We start from the raw sequence: 12,000 nt of genomic DNA, 5'->3' as shown, positions 1-12,000 counted from the left end.
AAGGCTTCCGTCATGATCCCCATTATCTGCTTAGAATGGTATTTAGATTACAGGAAACTCGTGAATTATAGAGATAGGGCAGGGAAGTGGAACTGTGGTTAAAGATAATTCAATGTTGAATACCAGATATAAGGAACTGCAGATATGTGTTTACAAAAAAAGACACAATGTGCTGGAGTATTTCAGCAGGTCAGGCAGTAACTCTGACGACTTCAGGAGAAGGATCCTAACCCAAATAGTTAAGAGCCTGTCCCACTTGGCGATTTTTTTGGCGACTGCCAGCATCATTGACTGACGTATCAGGTAATCGAAAAATTCACGGCATTTTTTAATCGCCAATGGATTTTGAAATATTCAAATCTTTTGGTGACCCTAATATGATGCCAGCAGTTGCCAAAAAAAATCACCAAGTGGGACAGGCCATTTACTGTCCATGATTTCCAGACATGTTGCCTGACCCACTAAGTTATTCCAGCATTTTGTGTTTTTATATAGACATAGACCAAGTGGGACCAGTTGGGCCTCGTTCCCCCCCCCATGCAATATTCCAGTAAACTGCGCAGTGTGGCTGACGGGTTCCCATTGTGATGCCAGAGACCCCATTGTGACGCAAGTCACGGCAACTCTCCCCCAACTGCGCAGACACGTCCGGCAAGTGGGAGCACCACTGCGACGTTTTTAAAGTTCAAATTGGCAAGAACCTGTAAAATATAAGATGAATGTGAACGGAGGTGGGAGATTACAACCTTCACGTGGTCCACCCGGTTTCGACGAATGCAATCAACCTGGCGTGCACAAACAGAAGATCAAACAGAACTGTCAGTCTGAAGAAGGGTTTCGGCCCGAAACGTCGCCTATTTTCTTCACTCCATAGATGCTGCTGCAACCGCTGAGTGTCTCCAGCAATTTTGTGTACCATCAAACAGAACAAGTTGTCTTACAAATTTAGGCTGTGCACCCCATACGCAAGAAGAAGAAGAATGTAAACACATCTGACTCTCCATCTTCAGTCCCCTATTCCCCTCCTCCATTATCCTCTCTCTCCCCACCCTCCATCAACCCTCCTCTGCTTCCTTCCCTCACCCCTCATTCCCCTCCCCTCCCCTCCTCCATTACCTCGCTATCCCTCTTCCTACCCCTATCCTCCTCCATTCCCCTTCATCCCCAGCACTCCCTCCCCCTCCTCTTCTACCTCCCTCTTCTTTCCCCTCTCCTACCCTATCCCACCACTGTCCTCCCTCCCTCTCCTTTCTCCTACCCACAGTCCCTCCGTTCATAACCCCTCTCCACTTTCTACCCCCTCCTCTCCCTCTATCCCCCTGCTCCCCACTCCTCACTCCCCACTCCTCCCGTTTTTACGTAAATATAGGTATAAACCAGACAAATATAGATATAGAAACGAGATGAGTTTTAGTAATATAATAGACCAAGTGGGACCCGTTGAGCCCCGTTCCTCCATCGCAATATTCCACCACTCACCCATATCCCCCAACTGCGCAGGCTCGGCTCATTTCCCCTCATCCTCCAGCACTCCCTACCCCTCCTCTTCTTTCCCCCTCTCCTCCTCCCATCCCCACTCCCTCCCTCACCTCTCCCCCCCCCTCTCCTTTCCCCAACCCTCAGTCACTCCCTCCCTCCCTCCATAACCCCTCTTCCCTCCCTACCCCTGTTGGCGTCATTGTGAGGTGGAAACTGCTGTGTTTTTTATTTTATGTAACTGAGATCCCATTGTGATGTCATGGTGGAATGCTGCAGTGTTTTTGAAAAAAGTGTTTTTTAACATAAATGAGATCCCATTGTGATGTCATTGTGGGGTGGAACACTGCTGATGGGCAGTTTATGTAAATGAGATCCCATTGTGACGTCATATGCTGCTAACTGCCAGTGCAGTTGGAAGAGATTTTTCTCAAACTGGTTTATGTAAAGTTTAAAATGTGAATAATTTGTAAAATATACCAGCAATCTGAACAAAACGTATTTTTTGTACATCACAGGACAATAGTGAGTAAAGGGCCTGTCCCTCTGCGGCGACCTAATTTGCGAGTTTAGAAGAGTTTGCCCTCGACTAATACTCGCAGCATTGTCGACACGAGGTCCTAGGAAGTCTTTCTTCTGCATGACTCTCCTTCATGCTCGAGAGTAGTCCCCGTGTACTCAAAGCCTCAGCTAGGTCGCGGCTTTTTTTTCAACATGCTGATAAATGCCCGCGAGTAAAAAAAGGTTGCCATGGAAAAAAATCGATATTTTACCGTACTGTGCCAGGGGTCTTTTACCTTCTTGTTCGTCGCGGGTGTGAATTTCAGACAGGGCTCCCCGCTTTCCCTGGCCCCCGCCTTTGCGATGTGTTTGTGTGTGTGTGTGTGCAGACGGTCAATCCGGCTCGCGGTTTCATCACTGATGGTCGATCCAGCTCAAAAATTTTCAGGCAAGTGCCCTCGAGCTTGAAGACAGTCACTGAAAGGTTGCGTCAGTGGGACAGGCCCTTAAGGTGTTGCAAAAATTGTGGCGCTATCATGTACCGTTTTTGCACAAATATAGGTACAAACCGGCAAACAAACAAACAAACACCAAACAAACGAAAGAAGAAAGAGAGATTGTTAGTAAGAGATAGATAGATAGACAGATTTAGGCTGTTCAATTTGTCACTAATATCTTATTACATGATAAAGAATGTACCCATCATGGAGGTAGTAATCCTCTCACGGTTTAATGGAGTGGACAAAATATCATTCCATCAGTACTGAGGCTTGGCAGTTTTACCTTAAGGCTAGTTTGAGCAATGAATGTGACTTCATCAGCTGATAGTATTCATGTTCTTTTTTCCTTTATGCCATCCATAGTTGATCTATGGTAATCCAGGGCAAAAAAAATGCAGGTGCTGGATAAATGAAATAAAAGCACTGCAAATAATCAGCAGTCAGGCAATGGCTATGTAGAGAGAAGCAGAGTTTTTGTTTCAGGCTGGTGAAACCTCACCATTGACCAGAAACACTACCTGAACTACTGAGTATTTACAACATTTTCTATTTCTCAATCCTGGAGGAATACTGATTTATCATTGGAGAAAAAAAAATCTGAATCTCTCTTCTCTCTCATTTGAGTTTAGTTTGTGCCAGATGAGCTTGAACAGAAACAGGGCAAGACCAATTTGTATTAGGGTTGCTCGGGTGGTGGGTTCCATTATTTTATGTTCATGCCTGTTTCTTCATAGAGACACATAACAATCATTTACCACAGATTCTGAACTTTGATTTCTCCAGAGTCAGTCACATAATGTTTGACTGGAATTATAGTAGGGTAGGAGGTAATAGACTCGCTAAAAGACAGAAGGAGGCCATTCAGCTTAGTCATTAGTCTGACACTCCCCCTCCCTGCCCTTATTTCCCTGATGCCTCTGTAATTAAGTCTCTATCATTTGCCCATCAACTCCCCCCATATTGTTTTTTTAATGACTTACCCCCCAGACGATTACCTGCATATGCACCAGGGGTAAATTACAGTAACTGATTAATGTTTCAGCACATGAGGATATGGGAGGAAACCAGCGTACTCAAGAGAAACCCATATAAGTCACGGGGAGAACCTGAGGAGAGGAGCAATTCCATCCTAGAGCTGCAAGACAGCAGGACTCAATTCTGAACCATCTGTCCCTGGAAGGATTAATAATATGATTGGGCTTCAATCTGTTGTGTAGATGCAAATAAGACATTTTATTAATCGGTTTTGAGACGCTCTTGACAATTGAACAAAGAAATCTGGAATCCAACGGTTGATTTGCTATAAATCATTTGATTTATTGAATTACATTTCACAACTGTGGGAGTTGTGTACAGGCCACCTAACAGTAGTAGTGGAGTTGGGGATGGCATCAAACAGGAAATTAGAAATGCGTGCAACAAAGGTAAAACAGTTATAATGGGTGACTTCAATCTACATATAGATTGGGTGAATCAAATTGGCAGGGGTGCTGAGGAAGAGGATTTCTTGGAATGTATGCGGGATAGTTTTCTAAACCAACATGTAGAGGAACCAGCGAGAGAGCAGGCAATTCTAGACTGGGTATTGAGTAATGAGGAAGGGTTAGTTAGCAGTCTTGTTGTGCATGGCCCCTTGGGCAAGAGTGACCATAATATGGTTGAGTTCTTCATTAGGATGGAGAGTGGCATAATTAATTCAGAAACAAGGGTTCTGAACTTAAAGAAAGGTAACTTTGAGGGTATGAGACGTGAATTGGCCAAGATAGACTGGCAATTGATTCTTAAAGGGTTGACGGTGGATATGCAATGGAAGGCATTTAAAGACTGCATGGATGAACTACAACAATTCATCCCAGTTTGGCAAAAGAATAAATCAGGAAAGGTAGTGCATCCGTGGGTAACAAGAGAAATCAGGGATAGTATCAAAACAAAAGATGAAGCATACAAATTAGCCAGAAAAAGCAGCCTACCAGAGGACTGGGAGAAATTCAGAGTCCAGCAGAGGAGGACCTAAGGCCTAATTAGGAAAGGGAAAATAGATTATGAAAGAAAACTGGCAGGGAACATATAAACTGACTACAAAAGTGTTTACAGATATGTGAAGAGGAAAAGATTAGTTAAAACAAATGTAGGTCCCTTGCAGTCAGAAACGGGCAAATTGATCATGGGGTACAATGACATGGCAGACCAATTGAATAACTACTTTGGTTCTGTCTTCACTAAGGAAGGCATAAATAATCTGCCATAAATAGCAAAGGACCGGGGGTTAAATGAGGTGGAGGAACTGAGTGAAATCCAGGTTAGCCAGGAAGTGGTGTTGGGTAAATTGAATGGATTAAAGGCCGATAAATCCCCAGGGCCAGATAAGTTGCATCCCAGAGTACTTAAGGAAGTAGCCGCAGAAATAATGGATGCATTAGTGATAATTTTTCAAAACTCTTTAGATTCTGGAGTAGTTCCTGAGGACTGGAGGGTAGCTAATGTAACCTCACTTTTTAAAAAGGGAAGGAGAGAGAAAACAAGGAATTACAGACCAGTTAGTCTAACATCGGTGGTGGGGAAAATTCTGGAGTCAGTTATTAAAGATGGGATAGCAGCACATTTGGAAAGTGGTGAATTCATTGGACAAAGGCAGCATGGATTTATGAAAGGTAAATCACGTCTGACGAATCTGATAGAATTTTTCGAGGATGTAACTAGTAAAGTGTATAAGGGAGAACCAGTGGATGTGTTATATCTGGACTTTCAGAAGGCTTTCGACAAGGTCCCACATAAGAGATTAGTATGCAAACTTAAAGCACACGGTATTGGGGGTTCAGTATTGATGTGGATAGAGAACTGGCTGGCAGACAGGAAGCAAAGAGTAGGAGTAAACGGGTCCTTTTCAGAATGGCAGGCAGTGACTAGTGGGGTACCGCAAGGCTCAGTGCTGGGACCCCAGCTATTTACAATATGTATTAATGATCTGGATGAGGGAATTGAATGCAACATCTCCAAGTTTGCAGATGACATGAAGCTGGGGGGCAGTGTTAGCTGTGAGGAGGATGCTAGGAGGCTGCAAGGTGACTTGGGTGAGTGGGCAAATGCATGGCAGATGCAGTATAATGTGGATAAATGTGAGGTTATCCACTTTGGTGGCAAAAACAGGAAAGTGGACTATTATCTGAATTGTGGCCGATTAGGAAAAGGGGAGATGCAACGAGACCTGGGTGTCATGGTATAGGTATGTTACAAAACGTACCTGAATCGTGGCTGAGCATCTGCCCCACCCCTTGTGTGTGATTTTGGCGCTGTTTAGAGGGGGCGGGTTTAAAACGCGATTTTTACTAGGCTGTTGCAATCGAAAATGTTCAGCGGAATCATTAACGGAAAATCGCTGAAAGACCCCGTCGCAAAAGGTATTATTAGTTTTTATGGCCTTGTAAAATAGTTAGAGTAATTTAAAAATCACTCTCTAAACTCGCAACCTCTCGCAGCCCCAGGGTTTTATAAAGCAAACAATTAAAGGTATGTACCTTATTTTTACATTAAATGGGGCATGTATATAACCCTGTGTATAAAGTTTTCTATAGCGAGTAGCTCATTTTGGGCTCTTTATATCCCGCAGTATTTTTCTGGGCATTTGAGGGCATAAATCCAGCGCAATGTGAACGTTCTAAACCAGCGCGTTCCACATGAACCCACTAGAAAGCCGATTAAAATTGACTTTAATTTACAGCAATTGAACACTAAATTCCTTCCATTTGGCCTATAAATTGATGTAAATGAGATTTAAAAATCATGTTTTATCGTGAATTATTTGTGAATATTATTTGGACACTTGGGCTATTTAAAAATGTTAATCATTTATTAAGAAATGGATAGATGTTTAGATCTAGTAAATTGAAGTTTGAAATTAGCTACAATTGGGTAACTAACTAATTATATGCTTTAATTTCAGGTCATCCAAGTTAGATTATTTTATATTTGTTTCAGAATGGTTCAATCTATGATAACTGAAAATTTCATTCAGTTCTCTTAATGCTTTTGACTGTCCACGATCACAGCTTTTTTGTTATGTCCATAGAAAATCAATAGGGAACAAGATGCTAATTTCCGAGTATGAAAATGGCCATAACTTTTTTTATTACTTGAGATATGAAAGTGAATTAGGTGTCAAATTAAACTTATTGTTATGCTTTATCTGATGGGATAAATTGCAGACTTGATTTTTTAAATCTCAAAATTTTGTAACATTGCTACATGGTACACCAGTCATTGAAAGTAGGCATACAGGTGCAGCAGGCAGTGAAGACAGCAAATGGTATGTTAGCATTCATAGCAAAAGGATTTGAGTATCAGAGCAGGGAGTTCTGCAGTTGAACAGGGTCTTGGTGAGACCACACCTGGAGTATTGTGTAGAGTTTTGGTCTCCTAATCTGAGGAAAGACATTCTTGCCATAGAGGGAGTACAGAGAAGGTTTACCAAACTGATTCCTGGGATGGCAGGACTTTCATATGAAGAAAGACTGGATAGACTCGGCTTGTACACGCTAGAATTTAGAAGATTGAGGGGGGATCTTATAGAAACTTACTAAATTCTTAAGGGGTTGGACAGGCTAGATGCAGGAAGATTATTCCCGATGTTGGGGAAGTCCAGAACTAGGGGTCACAGTTTAAGGATAAGAGGGAAGTCTTTTAGGACCGAGATGAGAAAATCATTTTTTACACAGAGAGTGGTGAATCTGTGGAATTCTCTGCCACAGAAGGTAGTTGAGGCCAGTTCATTGGCTATATTTAAGAGGGAGTTAGATGTGGCCCTTGTGGCTAATGTGTTCAGGGGGTATGGAGAGAAGGCAGGGATAGAATACTGAGTTGGATGATCAGCCATGATCATATTGAATGGCAGTGCAGGCTCGAAGGGCCGAATGGCCTTCTCCTGCACCTATTTTCTATGTTTCTATGTAACTTACCATGGTTAGTAGGCATGATTCCTGGAGTGTTAGTCCACTACCACAACCATTAGGGTACCATACACTAAAATAGCCATTATGTGAATGAGATTGATGACTGTTTTTAAATCATCTTTAATGTGATGTCATAAAAGCTTCATGTTATCATCAGGTGTATATTGTGACATCATGTTAGAATTGATTTCCTCCAACAAATGTAATAATTTTATTGTTGTCTTTAGTTGCAGAAAAAACATTCTTCGTGAACATCTGACTCATTTTCTATATTTTAACTAAATTGAGGTAAAGTTTCATGTGTTCATTCTTTTTTTTTACTGATTTTATTAGCTTTTAAAAATATTTCCCAACCTTCTTTTGAAATAATATAACCATAACATTTGTTTAAAAATGTCTATCTTTATTCATATTTCACTTGCAGTGTTCTTCAGAGAGCCTGGTCTGGTCCATGCACATTTCGTCCATGCTAACTCCATCAGCTTTGGCCTAAACAACATAGCAATAGCATGGAAAAAATTGCAATAAAAGTGCATGCTGAGACTTAAATCCAAAATTGGATATTCCAAAATGCTAATGTAACACATGACTAGATTATTACCAAAATTTTACTATGAGTTAATGAAGCCAACTGTTTCCAATTGTGACCAATTCCAATTGTATTTTTGCATTAACAGCTTATAATAATATAACACCTTGCATGGAGTAAAACATATCAAGATTGTGGAAATACTGGAGGTTTACTCAAATTGGAGATGTTTGAAAAGCATCAATTACATAGAGATAGGATGTACTCTAGGGATGAACTCAAAAGATATAGAAGCTTAATGGAAATTGTAATAGAAATGTTCAAACTCCTGGGAGAATACTGCAGCTGTTAGTACTACTGTTTCAGAAGTCTGGGGACCAGAATTCAGTTCTGACCTTGAATGTTCTTGATTTCTTCTATCTGCTGCAATTTCCTCTTAAATTTCAAAAGTATGTTTGTTAGTTAATTTTGCTGCGGTAAATTACTCCTTAATGTTGAGAAGCAATAAAAGAACCAATGCGGATTGACGGGCACATAAGACAACGAGTGGCAGAGTTGCAAGCCAATGGGACAGATTGGATTGCTGTGCTGGGAACCCAAATGGGCTTAATGGCTGATGAGGAGGAGGAGGAGAGATGGATGAAGAGCCTGTCCCACTTGCATGCCATTGCATGCGTTTGGCACGACCAAACGGAAGCGGAGTTCACGCGTAGTTCGCGCTAAGTTAGCGCGTGACGTCATTTGCGTCATGCTTACCAATCAACTGGGCAGGAGGCGGGCCGACTGAATTTGGGTGTCGCACGGCGTCTGGGGGTGATGTCATCACGCAACGCCACGCCAGGCGGTGACATCATCATGCAACGCCACGTGCTAGACATACGCCGTCAAGATGCTGCGTAAGCCGTCAAGACGCTGCATACGACGTCAAGAGGCTGCGTACGCGTCAAGACGCTGCGTACGATCGCAATGCGCCTGCGAGATTTCGGCCACTGCAAGAATTTCAGAACCCCGCGCGATGTCAGGACCAGCTCCGCATAACTCCGCACTTCTAAGTGGGACCGGCCCCGCGCGGCCATACGGTGCCTGTAGGCCTCAAGCGACCATGAGGTCGCGTAATTTGCGAGCCAAGGTCACGAAAGTGGGACAGGCCCTTAAGACTGATGTTGAGGTATTAATGATGATGGGCTTAATTACTTTTTTGCTGTAATAATTATGTTTTGACCAAGTAGATTACACCACAATTTACATATTTCCAGATATTCCACCTTGTGTCACTGAGCACTTAGCGCTTGTCATAAATGTACGTCGTCTCTTTTACAGAATAAAAATGATGCATAATTGTAGATAGCAATGACTAAACAGTGAAGTATAGGTACAGATATATCATTTTATGGCCATGGAAGAGACACTGTGTAATTGGATCAGATATTGATGAGACTCTGGTCAGTATTGGGGTGGGTGGGGTGAATAATAGAACATGACAGGTCTCTCAATATCCTTTTCACATTCCGCTTCTCCTTCATCTTGCGATCTTCTTATTTACATGAGAAGGATGGTGAGTGCACCCTTTCAAAAAAGTGGTTTAAGAAGGTGGTGCATTGGTTCACACCACCTTCACAAGGGTACCTATGCTGCCCCTACAACTAACACCACTTCCAATAAATGAACAAATAAAAATTAGGTATCTTCCCTCTCCAACTGGCACTGCCACACTCGCTACAACATAATATATTAGTTCTATTTTTTTTTTACAGTTGAATGAGTTATTCTAAGGCTTCGTCCTCCACCATGATGCTCAGCCTGCAGAGTTCCTCCAGCAGATAGACACCAAATGCTGGAGTAACTCAGCGGGGCAGGCAGCATCTCCAGATAAAAGGAATAGGTGACGTTCCAGGTCGAAACCCTTCTTCAGACTTCCACAAGCAGCTTGTTTTTTTTGCTCCAGAATCCACCATATGCAACTCTTTTGGCCTCATGTGCAGACGTATTGGTAATGGCCAACTTCTGAATTAATGGGGAAAAAATTAACCTACTGGCAAAATCCCATTGTTAAAATTCACACCAATCTTGCTAATTTCATTGAACATTAATCACTTTACCCCTAAGCTAGTGTTCGCGGAACACACCTAAATGCACTATTATTATTATTTCCACGTATTTTGCAAGCAATATACATGAGATAATTAGTAATAATTTCAAGACAATGTTACTTTGAATTCCTAGCGCTTTTCTGCACCTAAAGTTTGAAATCATGTCAATTGAGTAGTATTGGGAAAAAGATGTTTAAATCTTATTATTATGTCCCAATTTTCTAATTTAGGAATTTTGCACGTTATAGAGAGTAAGCAGTTTTATTAATTTCTTGCAGAAGATTTGATCTCCACACCTCCCAGTTCCATGTTCATATGCCTTACCAACGTTTTTCAGACTTCATGGAAAATCATGTGAGAGTTGCATCGAGGAGGAACAGTCACTGTTTGCTTAATACTATCTCAACAAACGAACAAGAACAACATCAGAGGGTGAAAAGATGCTCCAGCTCTCCCTCAAAACAACCCCCAACATTAAACAACAGCAAGCTATCTACTTTGCATTTTCAAACCTCGAGTTCTCAGGGGGACACGAAGAACCATCAATGCTTAATTAAATCAGTTCAGCAAAATGCAGTAAGGAATTTGGTGAAGGAACACCGTGAAATGACCAAATTCCAAAAGCCAGAATATCCCTTTTACCTCACTGCACAGAATGTTGTAGAGGAAGTGAAAAGTACTTCTCATTCCAATTTCAGGAATTCAGATTCCACCTTAACCCTACCTGAAGTGAAATATGTAAGTGAGGAAATGACTACCCCACCAAGCAGCTCTTCATATATATCTTTAACAGAGAGTTTGTTGCTCTCAGATCCTGTTGGAAACCAGCTGTCTGCCAAAGTGAATGAGGAGGTTTATTATCAGATGAAACAACTCCAACAAGTGACACATCATATTGAAAAGCTTGGGGAAATGGTAAGGAATACAAAATAAATGTGCCATCTCTCACCATTTAGATAATATGTGTTTTTAAACAAAATTGGCTGCTAATGTGGACCATTTCCTATTTTTCCACATTATAAAACTCTTCCCCAGGTTGCGAGCACCCAATCTATGTAAAGCCTGTACATGTGAACGAGTGTTTGCGAGACTGGTGGGATGGATTTGCAAGCTGCTGTGGGGCTGCAGATATTTTCTGCTATGTGGGAACTCAGTTCATGGCACTATCTTTGCAACTTGTAGAGAAATACCAATGGTTAAATTAAATGCTCTGGTTTACCTATATGTTGACCTTGGTTGGCCTAAGATTTTGTTTAAATACATTGACTGATAACCGCATTTACAACCTGCGAGTTGTTCGGGTTACGACAGGGTTTCATTCTTGAGAACTGCCCATAACCCAAACAGTTTGCAGAATGGAATTCTGTCATAATCTTGGGAGGACCTGTATTTCACGTGCTAATTCTTTGCCCGCTAACTTAAACCATCTTTAGTAACCTCCTTCTATCCTCTTAAAAATGAGCTGCTAATCTGCGAAACTACAAGATAGGCCAAGGGTAATATTGGTGCCGGAGACATTCCATAGTTGTGATAATATTTCTGCTGCTGATAGACCCGAGTGCCTTGTAGATGTGCAATTCTAAACCAGATCTATCTGAATCCACCGTTTTTTGCACAGTGATAGCACTGGACATCACATTGCAGTGTGCTTTCATTATAAACAAGACAAACAAGGGTGCTTGAGTGCTCACATGTCTTTGTACTATCATAGACCGATGCATCCGTAATAAACAAAGTGATGAGAATGAAGCTTTAGGTTTCTCAAATACCTCACTATTATGTCCATGTTGATGGACAATATAGTTCCTTATCCAGAGTGCAATTATTGTTCTCTGTATGTGGACGCAAAATGCTGGGGTAACTCAGTGGGTGAGACAGCATCTCTTGAGAGAAAGAATGAGCAACGTTTTGGGTCAAGACCCTGCTCGACCCGAAATGTCGCCCATTCCTTCTCTCCA

At 41.8% G+C, this 12,000-nt stretch overlaps 1 protein-coding gene across 1 annotated transcript in view; it reads left to right on the top strand.

Annotated features, from left to right (window-relative positions):
- Nucleotides 1-6,749: 6,749 nt before the first annotated feature.
- Nucleotides 6,750-12,000, top strand: part of LOC129698127 (uncharacterized) — a 60,862-nt gene continuing 55,611 nt past the window's right edge. The window contains exons 1-2 of the mRNA XM_055637020.1: nt 6,750-7,711; nt 10,321-10,957. Coding sequence (XP_055492995.1) covers nt 10,358-10,957 — 600 coding nt within the window. The 5' untranslated portion in view covers nt 6,750-7,711; nt 10,321-10,357. The remainder of the gene's footprint in view (nt 7,712-10,320; nt 10,958-12,000) is intronic.

This window comes from Leucoraja erinacea, chromosome 6 (assembly GCF_028641065.1).
Source record: "Leucoraja erinacea ecotype New England chromosome 6, Leri_hhj_1, whole genome shotgun sequence".
NCBI lineage: Eukaryota > Metazoa > Chordata > Chondrichthyes > Rajiformes > Rajidae > Leucoraja > Leucoraja erinaceus.
Note: the sequence above shows the minus strand (reverse complement) of the source record. Positions and strands in the feature narration are given on the sequence as shown.